We start from the raw sequence: 21,408 nt of genomic DNA on the forward strand, positions 1-21,408 counted from the left end.
CATTCACAGTATAGGTATATGATGGAAAGTGCTTAGGGCTACTGTTTTGTGAAACCACTTTTCAATCAATGACGCGATGAACAGACAACATGGCAATAATTGCACCACCTTTTATTCCTGGAAAATCTTGCTGGATTAAACTGCCAGTGAAGATCTATATCCATTGCACAACCCACAAAACTGGCACACAATATCGCGTAGTCATTCTATTTTATTCAGGGATATTGCACCATAAATAATAAGCATTAAAGTATGAACAATTCACTGTTCCAAGGGTGGTTATTTGGAATTTCTTTTTTGATAAAAAAAATCAAATGTTTAAATGTATTTTGATCTAGATATATAAGCGAAATATGTCCAATCTGGGAAAAACTCTTCCCAGGCCAAAGCTTATAATTAAGCTAATGAGAAACAAAGGGTCATACGAGTGAAGACTCTTTACACGGTTACTACCAGTAGAAAGAAAGTCTAAATAGTCAGTCTATTGGCACAACTAATGTACAAAATTTATCACAGCGCTAGTATCATCTTCTCTATACAGAAACATTTATAATTTCTGCAAATTCTCATCGAGATGGGAGTGGGTGGATGCTAAATCCACAAAGTGGAATTTGATACTTCCCATCAAACTAGATATACATGTAGCTGTAGATAAAGGATGTTCTTTTTAACTGTTTTATCTTTCATCTACCAATCAAAGTCACAATAAATAAATGTTTCTGTGGGATATATGCAGAAATCCCACACTTCTTTCTGACAGCAGCTACCAATTAATTCTTAATTCAAACTTCTGTAGCATCATAATGTCCACCCTAAGAAATCATACATATAGATGTTTGAAACCTTAAACTGCAACTGAATGTGATGTGGGTTTGTTTCTGGCAGATAACAAAATTCATTGCGTCCTAGAATTAAACACACAGTCTTTAGCCGTACAGAGACACATGTACAGAGGGACGGACAAACAGCCAACAAATTGGCTACTGATTGTTGACATTCATTGGTGGGTGAATTTCAGTTTGTGGTCCACATTTACACTGGTGCATTAAAAATAATATAATTCATTGATTTTATGGTGGGAATTTGGGAATGATGAACCATATTGTTCTTGTTATTAGTATGTAGTAAGTTTGTTTGAATGGTGAACAAACATGTACGTATGTGATTTTGTTCTCTCAAGGAAATATTTTTGAAGACCTCCTACTGAAAAGAATTATCTCAAGATAAGCATGAAAGCTTCAATATCTCCAAGATAACATACAAATGGTATGGGTACATAAATGCATATATATATTTACACAAGGTCACAAGTTTCAAATTGTCTTAATTGAAAATTCCTTATTGGATAAGGTTTCGGTACAGTACAAATCACTGGACCATATCAAGATATACAAATTATCTAATAACTTCTCCTGCAAAATGGAGTGATGCACTGAATGGCTATTTCTCTTTGTATGTGATGACATTGTCTAAAATGGCCAAGGCTGAAAGTCAAATGCTTTTGACCGACATCATCACCCTCTTTTGGTAACCTAAATTATAGGCAACCACAAATTTTGCAATGATCCATATCTTGCAAATGACATTAAGATATTTAGTTCACATATGATATATAAAATATATCCCAAGTGACAGAATAATTTTCTCCACACACATGTACATATGTGTAAAACTGTACCATCACAACAATGTGCCAAAAGAATCAAGAAAACAAGGTAAACACAATATGGCTGTTTTTTTATCTGATGCATTCTCTGTTTTGGTATGCAATATTTGTTTAAAAATATATAATTATGTATTAGATGGTGTTAAATGTGGATAATAACTCTACAGTAATCACCTCGTCAACTAACCTGACAGTAGAAGGAGGTTAGGCAAATTGTCAATATGTAAAGGAATCATGACTGAGAACTAGCCATCAGTTTTCATGAGAAGTCATGGTAAACCCTTAACAGTCAATGTACTTTATAGTGACATGAAAATGCTGAGACATTAAGTGCCTTAAAATTTGAAAAAAAATTTTGATTTTAAAAAACATCAATAAAGAAACAATAACAATCTAATGAGTAAAATGGAAGGTTTCAAGAAATGGGTCTTAACCAGTAACTAGTTCTATGGTGATTAACCATGAGAAACCCTGTGACTATGAGATGGAGATTAAATGGTTGAATGACCAATGTCTACCTCTGTTGGACTGTGACAGAGGTAGTTTTTTTTTTATGCACACCCAGGTCAGACGGTTGTGATGATTTCAGCCAAATGCTCCCTGGAGTCCGTCAATGGCAACTTCGTCATTGAGCCATCGGGTGAATCCGGCAAATCCGAGTCTGAGTCCAGGGAATCCTGCTCAATCACGACACACGGATTATTAAGATCAATGTTGACCATGGCCGTGCTCTTTCCCTCCTCTGTATTCCCTCCCCCATCTTGACCAGTCCCTGGCAGAGGCCTAACACATGTAGTCGCTAACGAGTGACCATTCTCAGACCGGCCACCATTCTGTTTGGGCGCAGAGCCAGGTCCTGAGTATACCGCTGATTTAGACAATATAGCGGGTTTGGGGACTGGTTTAGATTTAAGAGCAGTATCAGACACAGGGCCCACTGGCTTATTAGCCCGTATTGTCTCTGGGGCTGGTGCTAAGTCGGTGGAGATTCTTTGATATGTGCTCCCTTTCACTGGGGGAGAGTTCACTTTGCCAACGCTCCCATTGCTTGGCGAACTCTTTCCCATCACACAAGTGCTATTTGCCGGCAGAGCTCCACTGACAGTATTCCCTTTCATTGGCTTAGCCACATTTTCCAATGTCCTGTTTGTTGGGAAAGTGACTTTCTCTGAAGTCTTTCCACTTGGCAACATCTCTTTCTTCAGTAAACTTTTCATTGGCAATGTTTCAAAGTTCATCTTATTACCTGTAGGTGACTTATTTTTGTCCACTTCTATAAAGTGAACCTTATCCTCACTTTTACCTGAAGGAGAGACTGCACTGTTTTTGCCTGCTGGTTTAATGGTTTTCTGACCAGTTTTGTCTGGAGGTGAACTGTCTACAGAATTCTTTCCTGTCCTTAGTTGCTTACCTAAACCAGAACCTGGTGGTCTGAACACATGGCTAGCTGGTTTGTCACTATCAGATTCAGCATGTATATCAGCTTTTATCACCTGAATTTTTTCACCAGGGTCAGGCTGAGTGTCCTTGACATTAACTGCCATCAAAGAAGTTCTTTCGTTAGCTTCTTCAGCAGCAGTAGCATCATGACCTGGATCACCTGTTCTTGTCACACTGTCACATGACTGTGGATCGGAGTCCGCCTTATTGAGCAATGGAATCACCTCCCCTGTACGGCTGTTCCCAGTATCTATGCTCGTGTAGGTGGGGTTCTGTTCCACAGGTTCTACAGCTTCCTCACACACAGATGTCTCCCTAGAGCAGGTGCGTGAGTCAATCACACCTAAACTGTTACCCTTCTCCCCCAGGCTCTTGTCATTTACCTCTAAGCTCTTGTGCCCCTGGGATTTTCCCATCTTCGCAGACTTAGAAGGACCTGATGTGGACACCACTGAAGGTTCATTGTTTGCTTTTTGTTTTCGTTCTCGGTGCCTGATAGACAAAAGAAACAGAAATAAAAACAGACATGCAAATTGCAACAAAAATTGGCGTGCAGAAACCAAAATGAATACAAAACGAAAACTTATGAACGTACCATACTCACAGCTTACAATGTACCAGTACACTTAAAAATCAATTAAAGGAAAACTTAAGTCAATAAAGCCAAGCAAAAATATAAACATGCTCAGAGACTAACTTCACTGGAAAACAATGAATAAACCTGCAGACATGTCACAAATTCACATAAATACAGAACTGGGCATGTAAATGGAACTTTCAAACCAAGTAAGTTATGTAATGGTAGCCTATTATCTTAGGGTATTGCAGGTACTAGTATCAGATAAGCCAGAATACCAGGTACATATACTTGTTTTTTTTTCATTAAAAACCCAATTATACATTTACAGGGCATGCCTGTTTTTATCTTTCTCATGATGATATAGAAGGCCTCTTCAAAGTTGACATGTAAGCAGCCAGACAAAGCATACTGGAGTATCACAGTGCTCTAAGATTAGCTCCTGGGTTATATTACGTTCAGTGAGGGTAAGGTTACGAGTGCTAACACTGAACTCTGGGAACGTGGTGATAACTTGTTGAGAAATACCACTCTATCCAGGTCACACCACTGCCTACTAAAGACTACTGTAAAGTAGCCAATGGGATGCTGTAAGAAGTTATCATAAGCGTCCATCAATACTTTTTTTGAGTGGCAACATGCTGTTGATTGAGTCACAGAATACTTTCTATGATAATGTGAGGTTTGATGCACCAGTGAATGTAAACTTATTTCCAATAAGTATTAATATCTTGAACCTGTCACTGGTTATTTAAACAGGTTGAGAAATTGGGGTAATAGCTGTTGTTGTTTTCTTATGCTGATTTAACGGCATGACTTTTTCTCCATCACTTCCAAATTCATTAAATTTCAATAGTATAACTAATTTAGGTCAGCCTACAAGAAATTTTACATTGCACAAAACTATGTTTCAATAATCTCCTGGAAAATGCTGTATATAAAATATGCCTGTCCCAAGGATGAAGACATGTCAAATGACTTTTAATTTACATCTTTCTCTTCACATGACTTAAAATTACATTTTTCTCTTCATGTGACTTTCAATTACATCTTTCTCTTCGCATCTTGTTTGATCACATCCAACAGCTCACTGTCAAACATGATAAACCAGGCAATATTAGGCAGAATTTGAATTGTTTCAGTTTACATGTGTTTACAGGTATGAGAAAAACAACTACATTTAGCAGCGCTGTACATCTTTATGAATTAAACCCACGTGTATATTAAACAAAATTATTTTCAGAAGCTATTTTCAAACAACATCCTTTTTCTGTTTTTCATGTGAATGAAGTAAGGGTTGGGGAGGAGTGTGTTTGTTGTGGAGACAGTTCTATCTGGGTTATCTGGTGACGGTAAGCAAGGTGCTGGACGGAGGAAATCACACCATGCTCAACCTTAACTCACCTTCAAACCCCGTAATTCCGGCATAAACTCACTCTCACTATAGCCTTTATTACACTTAATGACAAGATGCTGAAAGACAGAGAGCAATTGATATTCACATCTCTTTTCAGCACATATAGTTCTGATACACACTGTGCGCTTGAAACTGAAAAATGTTCATTTCTGTTGATAGGCAGGTGGGAATGAATGTATGTATGCTGGGGGGTTACATTATTCTTGACAATTTTTTCAGTTGTATTACGACATTTATCACGTGGAGTAGACCACAATACCAATTCTGACATGAGATGAGAGATAATAAATCATCCAACAGTTTCTGTTCTATTCAAAAAAACAGTTTTGATAAAACCCAAATACTGGTTTACATGTATAATGTACATCTTATCATTTGAGTTCACACAGTACGTTTGCTACAGTTTGTATCTGAAGGGTATCTTCAAGTAATTTTTTCAGCACAAATGCTTTTAATCTAGAAATAAGAATCTGTACCAGTAATCTACTGTTTCTTTTTGCTTTTGCTAGGCATGATGTGTACATTATATGTCTGAAGTAATGTTCAGCCAATCCAGCTATTTTGAGTACAAGTAACAATATGAGCGTAAAAGGTTTTTGTTGCTATTATCAGGTGCCAATTACGGTACATGAGCGTTATGTAACTCCAGAATCGAGTAAACATGAAAACCCTTCAAGTCCGTGTCATATCCCTGAGGCCTTCTCTCCACCATCAATCACTTTACACCAGGCTTCAACACAAGCTGTCTACATTTATGTTCCAAGAACATGATAGTACTGACTCAAGCTGACATTGGATGGGCTGACAGTAGAGGAAGTCCCAGGTGGTCTGCGTGAGCTAATATAGACAAAGTCCTTAACTCTAGGGACAAATAACACCTGTAGTCAGCCTTAACTTAATTAGAAATAAATTCACCTTCTGTAAACGGTCTGGCCAGTATATCAGGTTGTACACCTCTAGCTACCCCCCACACACTTACGGTGTATGTAGAGCAATTGACATGGCCGGATGAGGCCATTTATTTATCAACCCTGTTTAGATCCTGAACGTGAGTAAGCACTGTGATTTGATTACCTCAATTATCATGCAGAACTGATCACCCATCTGACCAGGCAGATTTGACAGCTCTTTTATCACACACATTCAATCACCTAGCTACCTTTATAACATAGAGATTTGATTGCTTTTGTATGATGCAGATTTTATCACCTATCAGAGCAGGCAAATTTGACCACCTTTTTTAACATGTATATTTGGTCACCTATTATTAAAACTTGAGCAGACAATTTTATTGATGTATGTGAGCAGATGGCCATGACCTCAAATTCAAGCAGGTATATTTCAGCACCAATGAAAAAATTTGTCTGCGTGCGTGAATTTGATCAACTAGGCAAAGCTGGTCACCCACTTGAGCCAGCAGTTTGATCACCTACCTGATCAGACAATTTGACCACCGACTCAAGAAGTTAGATGTGATCACCTTCCCGAGTAGGCGGTTTTGATCACCTTCCCGAAAAAGTCAGATTTTGCACCTACATGTAGCTGAATAATCAGTTTAATCACCTACCTACACAGGTTGTTCGATCAACTACCTGAACAGACAGGTTTGATCATCTACCTAAGCAGGCAGTTTGACCACCTACCTGAGCCAGTAGTTTGAACACCTACCTGAGTAGACAGATTTGATAATCTACCTGAGCAGATAGTTTGATCAGCTGCCTAAGCAGGCAGTTTGGTCAGCTACCTAAGCAAACAGTTTGATCAGCTATCTGAGCAAGCTGTTTCATCACCCACCTGGGCAGACAGTTTGATCACCTACCTGAGTCGGAAGATTGGTCATCTACCTGAGCCAGTAGTCTGATCGCCTACCTGACTCATTAGTCTAACCATCTACCTGAGCCAGTAGTCTGATCACCTACCTGACTCATCAGTCTAACCATCTACCTGAGCCAGTAGTCTGATCACCTACCTGACTCATTAGTCTAACCATCTACCTGAGCCCATAGTTTGATCACCTACCTAAGTAGGCAGTTTGAACAGGAGCCTGATCCATTATTTCACCCACATACCTGAGCCTGTAGTTTGATCACCTACCTATAAAGGTGACAGTTTCATCACCTACTAGAGCAGCGATTTAATAACCTACCTGAATAGGCAGATTTGATCACCTACCTGAGCTAACTGACCTGATCTACCCACCTTGGCTGGCTGGCTGGCTGGCTGGCAAATTTGACAACTTTCCTGATCCAATATGGAGACAACATGTTGATCACAGTAGTTTAAATGTGTCATTTAACAATGTCACACAGAATGAACTCAACTAAACAGTTGTAGGACTTACCAGATGGTGTACAGGGCAACGATGACAAACACGATGAATAAGGTCCCAGCTGCCAGCACTGCGTACATCCAGAAGTTTGTGGGTCCATCCACTGTCACAAAGCAGATCACAGAGTCTCTCAATGAACAATTATATCAAACAATATCCTTACCCCCAAGTCTCTCATTTGCTAACTGAAAGATCAAGTTTAAATTTCATACTACATAAGATGATCCATGTCAACACGCATGTATGCAAATTAATTAATATCTAATACAAAATTAATGTTATAATTTCAGTTTTGCATATTAAATTATTAGACATAAGCTTTGCACAGAATCCATGTTCCCCCATGAAATTTTGATATCTCCAGCTCTTCTGATGTAACTATACAGCTTCCAGTCCACCTAGATGTACACGGGCATACATTAGCCATGTTCACAGCGGGCAGAGATCATCAATAATCAGGATGTACATTCACTAAACTTTGTAAATCAATGAATCAAATGAACCACACAAACCATATCACCATATGGTAGTATCATGGAAGAAAGAAGTTACAATGTATGTATAAATGGATTTTATCTAGTTTTGCACAGGAGATAGCCCTGCTAAGTGTCAATTTATACAGCCCTGGGACATGTTAAACACATTAGCAGCTAGTGCCAAAGATATTGTCTTAGTTATTTATACACATAAGCATCATTACACATAATGATAATGGAGTCAAATTATCACCATGTAAATAATTGAAAGCTCGTGCCTCATATTTTTATTATCATTAACACTAAAGTTCTCAGATTCTGCTAAGTTAACCTCACTGTGATGCAGCGCACCAAGGTTATTAAAGCCCAACTGCAATGGCTTTTAACAGCTCCACATAACATACAACTGATAAAACAATGTAAAAAAATTTCATCTCACACAAAGAATAATAAAATTCTGTTATCTAAATTATTAAGACTAAATATGTATATGTGATCTACATGTACACATAAAAATAGCATTAGGAAGTCAAAAAATGAGTTCTTGTTTACAATGCACAATCCCAGAGTACTGAAACATGCAAGGACAGACAACTGAACGTAATTCTCTTTTCCCCACGTTGTGCAAGGTTTTTATTCATGCATATTATGAAGGCATTATTCTGAGTAGACTGATAAAATTACACTTTGTGAAGCCCTGAAATTGGCCCAGCCAACTAATGTAGTTTTGGTTCCAAAATCAACTTGAACGTGTGCATAACTTGTACTGAAAGTTGCGCTTTCATATGCCAAAAGGTTGAGGAATTAAGGTAGTTACAGACATACAGGATTCATTTAGAAGACGGTTACCAGCTACCTGCTAATTTAGACCCATGCTCCTATCTTACTTCATTTAATTCTCTGGCAGGTAGCTTCTTACTTTTACAAGGTAGCTTTCTGCTCTAAAAGATAACTGAAAGTCCAGTATAAAACAGTTTTTATATGGCAATCAGATGGGTTTATTTCGCTAAAGCGTACATCCCCAGATGTGCTATAAGCTGGTATGATTAACTTCGATTATTGCCGCATGCGGCTACTGAGTGGGGGGAGTTGGTCTACAAGGGCTGAAGATTGATAAACTTATCTGCAATGTCATATATGTCTAATATGTGGAAAACTCAAACAAACTGAATAAATTTCAGTGTCATTTATTTAATTTTTTTGTAAATGAGCAACATTTTACACAATGTGACCGAATATATATGAATAATACAATAATGTTTAACAGATGATACTGCATACACATTTATGTAGCAAGAAAATGTGATGCGGAATCAGCATATCGCATTACATCAATCAGCTGCTGCTCAAATTTCACTTTAAGGTTTGTCAATCTGGCATCCAGTCTTCTTTAAAACTTTGGCTACTTCCGTCTCATCTGATCTTAGTATTGATATCTCTTCTGTACAAAAAGATGGCATGGGGGTAAGTTCATCTGGGGGTTGTTTGCGTATAGTTTTGCCTTAACGTGCTGAACAGCAGCATCGGTATGGCTGGGAGGATGGTTGTGGGCATTGGTCACATGAACATATGTGTCATTCTCAGTAGTCATGCCAGACGTACACCCAGCTTTTGTGCATCGCCACCATTATTTAGGTAAATGTGGACGATTTACACTATACAAGTTGGCATGGGAAAGCTTTCGCCCACATCATGCAGTTGGAATAAAGGATACCTCTGTCATTGCTGATGCCAAGTTGAAACTGTTATGAACGTAACTGTTGGAAGACCTATTTATATAATCCGGTCAAGTGTCAGAACAGGAACCATGTTCACTCAATTTCCTGGCAGAACTTCTTTCACTACTGACAGAACTTAGTTCACCACCTACCTCAGCAGGGTTAAGCCGGTTATCCCGTTGTTTTTGCTAAGCTGTTACTAATACACGGATTAACGGAAGGTATTAAACCGTAGGCGTTGGCAGAATACACCATGTATAAGTATACGGTAATTCACCGCAGGGCTCCAACACATATCCTATATGCAACACGTGCTAAACCAAGAGATTGACATCATACAATTCAACAAAATATATTACCATAGTAACTAGTCCTGAAAACTACAGGCATTCTGAAACACACAGGCCTACTGAGTGTCTGACATAATGTTCTCGCGTGAAACATGAGAGGGGTGACATTAAATTAGTCAGGGTACATAACTCCCAGCAGTTTAATTTCATACTGTGGCCTTTTATCAAAATTTGTTCATATGCTTCTGCTCTCAACACGAACATGACTAAAATATCAACATTTATTGAAAACCAAGAACAAAAGAAATTCAGTATGGCTAGAAGGGCTAATGAGAGGTGACATGCACATTTTATGTCTTGTATCCAAAATACACTGACTTTAAGTAAGCCCTCACATTAATATCTACAAACATCAAAATGGACAAAATACATTTCCTTTTCCTCAAGTGACATTAATGAACACTAGCACCTTGATACCATACTCCACTTCCAGCTTCAGTGGTGCCTGAATGCAGTATGTATATGTAGATTAAAGTCAAAACACATGCTGAAGCCACGGATAGAGTAATGGCCCAGTATCACATATCTTTCAATTCATGCAACCACATCTGGATCAACCGTAATTTATTCATGTATTTATTTATTTGATTGGTGCTTTACGCTGTACTCAAGAATATTTCACTTATACGACGGCAACCAGCATTATGGTGGTTGGAAAGCCCGGGGGAAACCCACCACCATCCCCAGGTTGCTGTCAGACCTTCCCACCTATGACCACACAAGAAGCCAGCATGAGCTGGCCTTGAACTCACAGCGACCACATTGGTCGTAATTTATTTAAGGTGACTAGATACTAGAACACCATATCCAACAAACTTACGTAAAAACTAGAAACCCTTTTACCATTCATGCATTCTCTAAATGCGGGGTACAAATCTTCAATGTTTATTGTAATATACTGCTCAGAATGATGCGTAAATGGCTCTTGGCCTCTAGTGACTGGAGATGGTATGCTACAGTCACTTTATGGCTGACGTCTTTTCTTATAGCAGATTTAAGGATCATGCTGTTGGACTGACAGAAAAAGATTCACAGCTCCCAAATGTCTACTATAACAGAATGATCCACAAATCCCAGGAAATTCTGGGTCCAGTGAATGGAGACTTCTTTAAGCTCTCTAAGCTCTCTCTCTTGCTTTCCTCTGCAAAAGCATATGCTGCATATTAACCGCATTCTACGAACTATAGGGTAAGATCAGGACAAGGCTTATTCCTGGACTAAAATCAATTTTTCCTGCCACCTGACATAACAGGACATGAATGCCAGCTCTTCTCGAATGAACAATTACCAATATTCTTTACTTGTAAGCATAAGGGCAAGTGTTGCGGAAAAACCCTCATGTCATTGTTATCATGGTTAGACTGATGCATCTGTCCATCTGGTCGGGTGACATCATCATAGAAATACTTTTGCTCTATTTCTGGTTAACTTATCTATACCTTAATATTCCTGCTTAACAAATGTTCAAATTAATGGAGGAGAAAACAAAAAGTAATGGTCATCAGAATCACTATGGTAAAATGTATCACATGTGTACACTGTGTGTGTTTTTGTGTGTGTGTGTGTGTGTGTGTTTTTGCAGTTTATGTTTGGATTGTAAAGTGGGAATTGGGGTACAATTAAGGGTTGTACAAGATTCTGTTGAAACATTGTAACCACTACTCAATGACCAATGTGTGTCTCACAAGACAATCTGGCACAAAAAGATAACACCACATTGGGATCTGAACCTCACTGTCAATTCCTTCACAGTATTCTGTTTAATACAGACTGAAGCCAGATCAGAATATCATTCTCAGAAAGATACATTAATCCCTCCTTGGTTATTTACAGCACTGCTTCTGACACTTGTAGACTACAGATCAAGATTTGCGTGATAATAAACTTCAGACATCAATCTTACAATTTATAAATGGCTTGATCACATCAGGCTACCACAGTGGGACCTGTGCCGTGGCTCCCTGCTATACAATACCGCACAAAAGGAGAAGTTGCCCATCCTAATTGTATCACAGGCTTTTCACTTGAACATCCAAGGTTGCTGACAATAATGGCTTTCAAGATGTAAATAAGGTTTCTATATTTTGAATAATGTCCCTCATTGTGTATACGATGACTCATATTAACTTAATAAAAGATCATGTGATAAAATGAGAATATCAAGAATGACAAAAGAAATTAACCTCAGCTGCAACTGCCTTTGTCTGGAAGACTGAAATCAATAATTACAACTGGAAAAAAACTAATGATGACACAACTGTGGTACAAACTGCATTTAGTAAGTTTTTGTACAACAGACACTACTGTAGAGCCGGGGTAATTTCCAAATGTAGCAATCTCAAGAGAAGTGTTTTAAAGCGGAGCTAAAATGGTTGTGGAGATATTAAACTTACATGGATAGTAGAGGGCTGGTGCTGCTGACGGGTTGGTCCCATTCACCCCAGCCATGACGCACTCCAGCAGGGTAGGGATGGGCTTGTTATCATAGATGGCTGAGTACGGTCGGTGACAGCCACACAGGTTGGTGTCCACACAGAACGAGTGGTTAGCAGAGCACAGGGGTAGACAGCTCAGAATCTCTGAGGGGCGCAGATCCTCATCGCAACCACCTGATAATATCAATAACAGAAAAAACGAACACTTTACAGTGTACAATCAAATCAGCAGCCAGGGAATTGAAACAAATCAAATCTTGGGTCCATTTTATCCACTTATCAGGAAATGATAAAATCTGTGAATGAACTGTTAATATATACCATTCTGCATCAATTTGGAACACAAATAAATCCACTAGCAATGGCATAAAATATAATACATGGCAATTTGCTATTCTTTTTTTTTACTTTATCAATAAAAAATTCCATCGACTGAGAAGAATCAATTTATTTGATCAGGAATTCACAATTCATGCATGATTGTCTATATGACAAAGTAAAAATTAAATCTCTTAGATTACTGACTTTTTTGATCGGGGTTTAACAACAGACTTTGTAACATCTCAAGACATAAAGTTAATGGTTGGAGGAAATCATGCAGAGCCTGGCAGAAAGCACTGCCTTTCACCAAGTAACTGTCAAAGAGTCTGGCAGAAAGCACTGCCTTTCACCAAGCACGTGCCAAATTTCCTGATTAAAAGCTTTTCAACACCCACCAGTGAATCAATGAAAAAAAAAGTTTCATTGCACCTGGCTTATTGGTTTTGAAGACATAGTGGCTGATTTGTTTATTTGATTGGTGTTTGGTGCCATGCTCAAGAATATTTCACTTATACAACAGCAGTCAGCCCGGGGAAACTCACACCCATCCCCACATTGCTAGAAGACCTTCCCACCTACCATATAATAGCTGAGAACAAGCTGAATATACACTATTGGTATAAAACATATGAAACCTCAGTAGTATGGGAGATGCAATGACTTCAAGCAGAATATGAGCTGACCAGAGACAGCAGGTCAAAGGCTATATAGTCATGTTATTAAATAACCTCATATAAATTAAGTTTCACTGAATACAAATTTTTACCTCTGGATATATTAGCAACTACAGTTAACTTGTATGGGTCATATATGAACTCTGGCCTAAGAAGCTACATGTATATGTAGGTCAAAACTAATTTAACCACTCTAAAATATGTTCTAGGGGGATCCATCAGTGAATCCATGTATGCATCTATTCGGAAGATGTAACTCTACAAAGGTACATATGAATACAACCATGAGAAAGCAAGTAAAATGTTGGTAAAACAGCTTTTGTGAAAACTGAAAAATAAAACCAATAAAAAAAAATAGTAGCTTTACGCTATGCTAATCAGAGAGAGCTTTGTTGGATATTTATCAGGATTTTTGGGGTCTGACTAGCTGATCAGATCAAGCCATATGCACCAGCCTATGATGGTTTGTGGTTTCCTGTGATAGAACTTCCATTAGCAGAACTGGTAGTACCATTATTCCTTCATGAACAGATGGATAGCATTAAATATTCAGTACCGGTACTTCATACTTTCCATGAACAAATGGGTGTCTGGGGCCCAAAGAGATAAGCCATATTTACACAAGACTATTAACCATTACAGAAAGACCATTTGTTGATTTTCACCCCTAAAATGGAATGACAAAATTGGGCACCTGGAGACTTCGTTCATACAAAAAGAAAAAAAAAAGGAAAAAAAAAAAAGAATAAGTGTAAAACTCATCCAAATTGCAGCATACAACAGCAGAGAGAACTGCATTCTACACCTGTGAGAGCATGGCATAAAAGCACACAGACAATGCAAACTCCTGAAAATAAATTACACCCCTATGATTTGGATTAGACCTTATAGGTGGAATTCAAAAGCATGGCAGTGTGGTATTTTTTAGCTGATGATATTGGACAGGTAACATTTTAGAGCTCAATTAAAGATGGCAATCTCTATCACACCACAGAGAAGCATCTCCACGAAATGTGTGATGTATTAGCTCTGGGCCCTTAAAATTCCTTCCTTCCACAACATGTACATACAAATAAATTTCATTATATATCAGAACTGCTCTGATCTACATGTATTTCCCAAAGCTACACGTATTTACACCATATCATAATTAAGGTGAAGTACTGTACAAATGCCACTAGAGTAAAAATTCATTATGACACATGTTTCATGTATAAATGAAATTATATCATATCTCACCCAGGAAATCTCTCTGCCACTGGTCAAATGCTATAAACTTTTTCTGAATCATCTATTTAAAAAGATTTTTTTCACATGGCCATGCAATCTTTACTATGGGCAATCCATGCTACCTGAAGTAACATGGTTCTGTAAGCTGGGCAGTCTATTGTTATTTCCTGTCTTTGTGATCATGATTTGTGGACAAATTGGTAACTCCAGAAAGCATTATGGTCAATCTGGCTTCAGCCCGCGTTGTAGGAAAAGGTACCTTATTTCTTTGAAATTACTACCATATTACGCTATAAATACACATTATTGTACATCAAATAGAACTCGGTTTCCACCCACCATAATGCTGGCCGCCGTCGTATAAGTGAAATATTCTTGAGTACGGCGTAAAACACCAATCAAAAAAAAAAAAAAAAAAAAAAAAAAAAAAAATCAAATAGAACTATTGGTACACGAAGATAGTTTTCATTGAGCAACATTTGTTTTGACTATCTTAACCATAATGAACTGTTAAACAGATGATCGTGTGGTCAACAAGGGTTAAGAAAAACCTTGATTAATTTAAATCCCCATAAGAGTACCCAGAAAATGATGGCATCTCAAGAATCCACCTCAACATATTAACCTTTGTAGGTTACATGTTTAAACTATACCCAGGCTTATCAATGAGTCTGTCTGAATTGAAACAGAACTTTAAAATGGGCACAGTAGCTAGAACAGTTTAAACATATGTATGCCTCATCAACCAAGCAATAACTTATGTCTATGTTGATGAGCAAATAAAGTCTGACATGTCACAAATGTATATGTATGTGTCCTTGAACACAACACAATCTTACACAATAAACTACAACCATACACCATCTTATATACATTCTACACAAACATCTAGTCAGCACAAACGGTATAAACACTTACATGTACCCGCCGCTCGCAAAGCTATTCTTCTTCCACTTAATAATGCTGAGCTAAACACGACATGTAATGCTCATCAACTTGGCAATGTGAAACATGACTGCCTCTCTCTCAGCTGACTTACAAAAAGACAGGATTTGGACATAGTGATAAGCAGTACAAAAACCAATTCCATGTATGTATAACACTGAACCTGATTATCTGCATAATAAAACAATAAACCACTTGCCATGATGCCAATACATGAAAACAATACCCCTTATCTCCTGTACCAGGAAAACTGCCACTCTGAGGTCAGTTCTGTCAACCATACTGATCTGAGCATATCCATATACTTCAACCAGAGACTGACCTTATAAAAAATTGTACTAACAGGGAGCTGTCTTCCAGCCTAAAAAATGGTACCTAACCAGCTCCACTCATCAAGTTCATCTAACCAGTGTACCTCTGCTCTACAATCCCGTAGCTAGAATAAACCCACACATCTGATATCATGGAATTCATCCAACCTCTCTACTTAGAAACCACTCGTGTTCATCCATGGTGCAGAGTGCAGTCATATGTGATCTCACTGGATAGATTTCATCCATACCTGATTTCTCTGGGTATCCATTCTATCAGACCTCACTGAACAAAAGTGCAGACATATTTGACCTCACTGTATATTCATCCATACATAACCTCACTGTGCAGAATGCAGCCTTATGTGAGCTCACTGGATAGATTTTATCCATAACAGATCTCAGTAGGTAGAGTTCATATCTGACCTCACTGAACATTCAACCATAACTGATTTCTCTGGGTATTCATCCCATCAAACCTCAATGAACAGAGTGCGGATACATTTGACCTCACTGCATGTCATACATACCTAACCTCATTGAACAGAGTGCAGACATATCTAACCACACTGCAATTTCATTCATGCCATCAAACCTCAATGAGCGAAGTGCAGACATATCTAACCGCACTGCATACTCACCCATACCTAACCTCACTGAGCGAAGTGCAGATATATCTAACCACACTGCAATTTCATTCATGCCTAACCTCACTGAGCAAAGTGCAGACATATCTAACCACAATGCATGTTCATTCATGCCTAACCTCACTGAGCAAAGTGCAGACATATTTAACCGCACTGCATACTCACCCATACCTAACCTCATTGAGCAAAGTGCAGACATATTTAACCGCACTGCATACTCACCCATACCTAACCTCATTGAGCAGAGTGCAGACATATCTAACCGCACTGCATGTTCATTCATGCCTAACCTCACTGAGCGAAGTGCAGACATATTTAACCGCACTGCATACTCACCCATACCTAACCTCATTGAGCAGAGTGCAGACATATCTAACCGCACTGCATGTTCATTCATGCCTAACCTCACTGAGCAAAGTGCAGACATATTTAACCGCACTGCATACTCACCCATACCTAACCTCATTGAGCAAAGTGCAGACATATTTAACCGCACTGCATACTCACCCATACCTAACCTCATTGAGCAGAGTGCAGACATATCTAACCGCACTGCATGTTCATTCATGCCTAACCTCACTGAGCGAAGTGCAGACATATTTAACCGCACTGCATACTCACCCATACCTAACCTCATTGAGCAGAGTGCAGACATATCTAACCGCACTGCATGTTCATTCATGCCTAACCTCACTGAGCGAAGTGCAGACATATTTAACCGCACTGCATACTCACCCATACCTAACCTCATTGAGCAGAGTGCAGACATATCTAACCGCACTGCATGTTCATTCATGCCTAACCTCACTGAGCGAAGTGCAGACATATTTAACCGCACTGCATACTCACCCATACCTAACCTCATTGAGCAGAGTGCAGACATATCTAACCGCACTGCATGTTCATTCATGCCTAACCTCACTGAGCAAAGTGCAGACATATTTAACCGCACTGCATACTCACCCATACCTAACCTCATTGAGCAAAGTGCAGACATATTTAACCGCACTGCATACTCACCCATACCTAACCTCATTGAGCAGAGTGCAGACATATCTAACCGCACTGCATGTTCATTCATGCCTAACCTCACTGAGCGAAGTGCAGACATATTTAACCGCACTGCATACTCACCCATACCTAACCTCATTGAGCAGAGTGCAGACATATCTAACCGCACTGCATGTTCATTCATGCCTAACCTCACTGAGCGAAGTGCAGACATATCTAACCGCACTGCATACTCACCCATACCTAACCTCACTGAGCAGAGTGCAGACATATCTAACCACACTGCATGTTCATTCATGCCATCAAACCTCACTGAGCAAAGTGCAGACATATCTAACTGCACTGCATATTCACCCATACCTAACCTCATTGAGCAGAGTGCAGACATATCTAACCACACGGCATGTTCATTCATGCCTAACCTCACTGAGCAAAGTGCAGACATATCTAACTGCACTGCATACTCACCCATACCTAACCTCAATGAGCAGAGTGCAGAAATATCTAACCACACGGCATGTTCATTCATGCCTAACCTCACTGAGCAAAGTGCAGACATATCTAACCGCACTGCATACTCACCCATACCTAATCTCATTGAGCAGAGTGCAGACATATCTAACCGCACTGCATGTTCATTCATGCCTAACCTCACTGAGCAAAGTGCAGACATATCTAACTGCACTGCATATTCACCCATACCTAACCTCATTGAGCAGAGTGCAGACATATCTAACCACACTGCAATTTCATTCATGCCTAACCTCACTGAGCGAAGTGCACATATATCTAACCACACTGCATATTCATCCATACCTAATCTCACTGAGCAGAATGCAGACATATTTGACCTCACTGCATATGCATCTACTGTATACCTAACCTCATTTAGCAAAATGCAGCCACATATTACCTGAGTAGATTTCATCCATATCTGTCCTGATTTTGAACACACTTTTTCAGCATAAACACTGATTACAAAGCTTTAACTGGAACTTCCATGAAATTTATCATCCTTCCTCTGGTGCAGTGATGATGACATTATCTCATCAAATTCACATGCCTATTTCCTGAAAGGAAACTTTTTTTTCATGAGGAGAAATCAAAAAAGCTTTGCAATAAATCTGAAGCATTCGCCGTTGTTGTTTATTGGCATGATTCGAGAGGGTCTTAGTCCCTAGTGGTAACATCTGTAGCGGGTTAAATTCTATCAGCCTATCCCTTTGACACGTGCCTGATCAATCAACCTGGGTAAGTGTATATGAGGGTGCAGCCCATCAACCCAAACTGCTCCATCTCAATATGAACAGACCAGTATTAGCGCAGTGAGATCAGGCCACGTTCCCCACCATCAGCTAGCCATGCCCTGCTACTTAGGCAGATTTTATATTGGCAATTCCATAGTAATCTCTGCCAATTCTCTCCTAATACATGGGTTGCTATTCCCATGGCTACACTTGGCAGGTTTGGCGAACTGTTTTTGTGCTTGATTCCTTGTTTTGGAGTAATTTGACTTTCATACAAGTTCTCCAAATTGCTCTGAATAAAACCAAGGACATTTTGTACACTTTAAAGGTTTTTTAAAGGTATTATTAGCACTGCCTGCCACCAGAACTTTTCTACTTCTTATGCCTTTTATGACCAGAAACTGTCATTTTAGATTTTTCTGAGTTAAATCATCAACCCAAATCTGCAATGGGCTACGCTTAAAGGCATACATTTTCTGAAATTGAGCTCCTATATAAACCTGTACTTTAAATGTACATTTGACTTCTTTTGACCAAAGAGTTTGGTAGAAAGAATGGTCACCTTTACAAACAGCTACACTAAATGCATATACAAACACACAGTAAGGAAACGTCTTCATCCATGGTTACAGAACACCAGTTTCTAAAAGTAAATGGGTTTTCAAGCTGATGCATGAAGGCTTCAAACATAAACATGTATAACACAGGGATGTGCATAGCAAAACTGAATCCAAACCAGCACACGATCATGTGGACACAAATAACAGGTTACCCAAGATTGACCATACGTGTCTATTATATGCCAGACCAATTCATTGCCCAAAATACTCCATCAATCTCCTTCATTTCTGGAGCATATTACTGATGCGGAATTATGAGCAAACGAGAAGCATTAAATCGAGCAATGGATAGCAAATTAATGGGAGTTGTGGTATTTTATTGGTGTAGGGTAAGCGTGGCCGTGTTCATCCGTGAGTCCTAAATGTGAGACAAGGTCATCAGGCGGGACACAACTCCACAGGTATTGATTCCAGATAGACGGAATTGTCTCCTAATCCTTTGATCACAACAGTAGATGCAATCAGCACAAGCATGGTCTTCTCTTCCCAGGTCTCTGCCCAGCGGGTCATTTCCACATCAGGCTGGTAATGTGAGCACAGCTAGCTGGCAGAGTGAAAGGATGAGATGCAAATGACACTCAGCACAATATCTTCTGTTTGCTATTTTTTACCTGCACCTTTCGAAGCTATTTTTAAGTGTAGGTCTAGAGGTTGCTCTGGCCACAGGGGCTAATGGCTAGAGCCGGAAGCTCCCTAGCCCTCCAGAAATGAGGCATGTTTTGTTATTTGGCTCTTGCTGGTTTAGCCAAGGCTATCCTGAAGTTAAAGGGTATAAAGACACGCATCTTTCAATATCGTTCAAAGAAGGTTAGGGATGCAGAAAGAGAATGTTTGTCTACGCAGTTTTCTTGCAAAAAATGCAAGGTTATCACACAGTCTGCTGCTGCAAATTTAGATACTAAATTATACCAATTTTAATACAATCATATGAAGCCATGTCCATGATCCTTCAATTGATTACAAATGAGATTCTCATAACCACTCAATGAAACAGCTTGGGTTATTTAAGTATCTTAATGGCAGTTTTAAGTCTTGTTTTCATTCACCAGAACTTATGGCTTAACAACACATGGTGTAGACTCCACTGCTTGTCCAATCATATGTCCAATCATTCAACTAAATACACCATGGTGTTCCATGTAAATATTAATCAACAAGATGAAACAGAGAAGATTCATCTACTGATAATTATTTAGGGTTTCTACTCCCGGAAATGACCACCAGGTATCCTTGTTTTAATACCCAGAAAGTAATCACCACTTTAACTCCATGATGTCCACTTAAAAGACAATTTACAGCCAGTTTGTTTACTATTACACTCAGCATTATCAACTCACACAACACAATAAATTTTATGCAAAAACAGAAAGGCTTTTCAAGAATATGTCCAACAGTTTCCCCTTTCACAGAACAGGTTTTGCTGCTAGCATGAGAAGGGCTGCTAATCTGTCTAAAGCACTGATTGGCTTCCTGAAAGATGCAATCAGATGATGGTAAAAGATGGTGAACTAAAAAAGACATTTCCTTTACAGAAATTCAAGGGAGCATTTGTGTTTACTAAAAAATCTTACGTCTTCAAACAGATCAAAGACAAGGTGCATTTTTGCGTGTGGCGGCATCGCTGATTACATTAGAGAATGCTCTAGAAATCTAACATCCTGTTTCAGGGATTTTTTTCTGCACGACCTGCAGATGGTCGTGGGTTTCCCCCTGGCTCTGTCCGGTTTCCTCCCACCATAATCCTGGTCACCGTCATATAACTGAAATCATCTTGAGTATTGTGTAAAAGACCAATCAAATAAATATATACATAAATCTAGCGTTACTTGCTTAGTATGTACAGAACAAACTTTTTACCCATCTATGCCATAAAATAGGAATTATCCTATTAAGAATCTATCTACTGTAATTCTTCAACCTTTTTTTTGCGCATGTTTGCAAGCCGTGTTTATTCAAGCATATTCTGATGGTATTATTCTGTGTTCACTGATAAA

General features: G+C 38.9%; 1 protein-coding gene across 1 annotated transcript in view; it reads right to left on the bottom strand.

Moving 5' to 3' along the window:
- Positions 1-335: 335 nt before the first annotated feature.
- The window catches only part of LOC135463726 (thrombospondin type-1 domain-containing protein 7B-like), a 62,800-nt gene continuing 41,727 nt past the window's right edge, over positions 336-21,408 (bottom strand). Inside the window, exons 23-25 of the mRNA XM_064741140.1 lie at positions 12,367-12,582; positions 7,442-7,532; positions 336-3,598 (exon numbers count right to left, since the gene is read on the bottom strand). Coding sequence (XP_064597210.1) covers positions 2,233-3,598; positions 7,442-7,532; positions 12,367-12,582 — 1,673 coding nt within the window. The 3' untranslated portion in view covers positions 336-2,232. The remainder of the gene's footprint in view (positions 3,599-7,441; positions 7,533-12,366; positions 12,583-21,408) is intronic.

Source organism: Liolophura sinensis, chromosome 1 (genome assembly GCF_032854445.1).
Source record: "Liolophura sinensis isolate JHLJ2023 chromosome 1, CUHK_Ljap_v2, whole genome shotgun sequence".
NCBI classification, from domain to species: domain Eukaryota; kingdom Metazoa; phylum Mollusca; class Polyplacophora; order Chitonida; family Chitonidae; genus Liolophura; species Liolophura sinensis.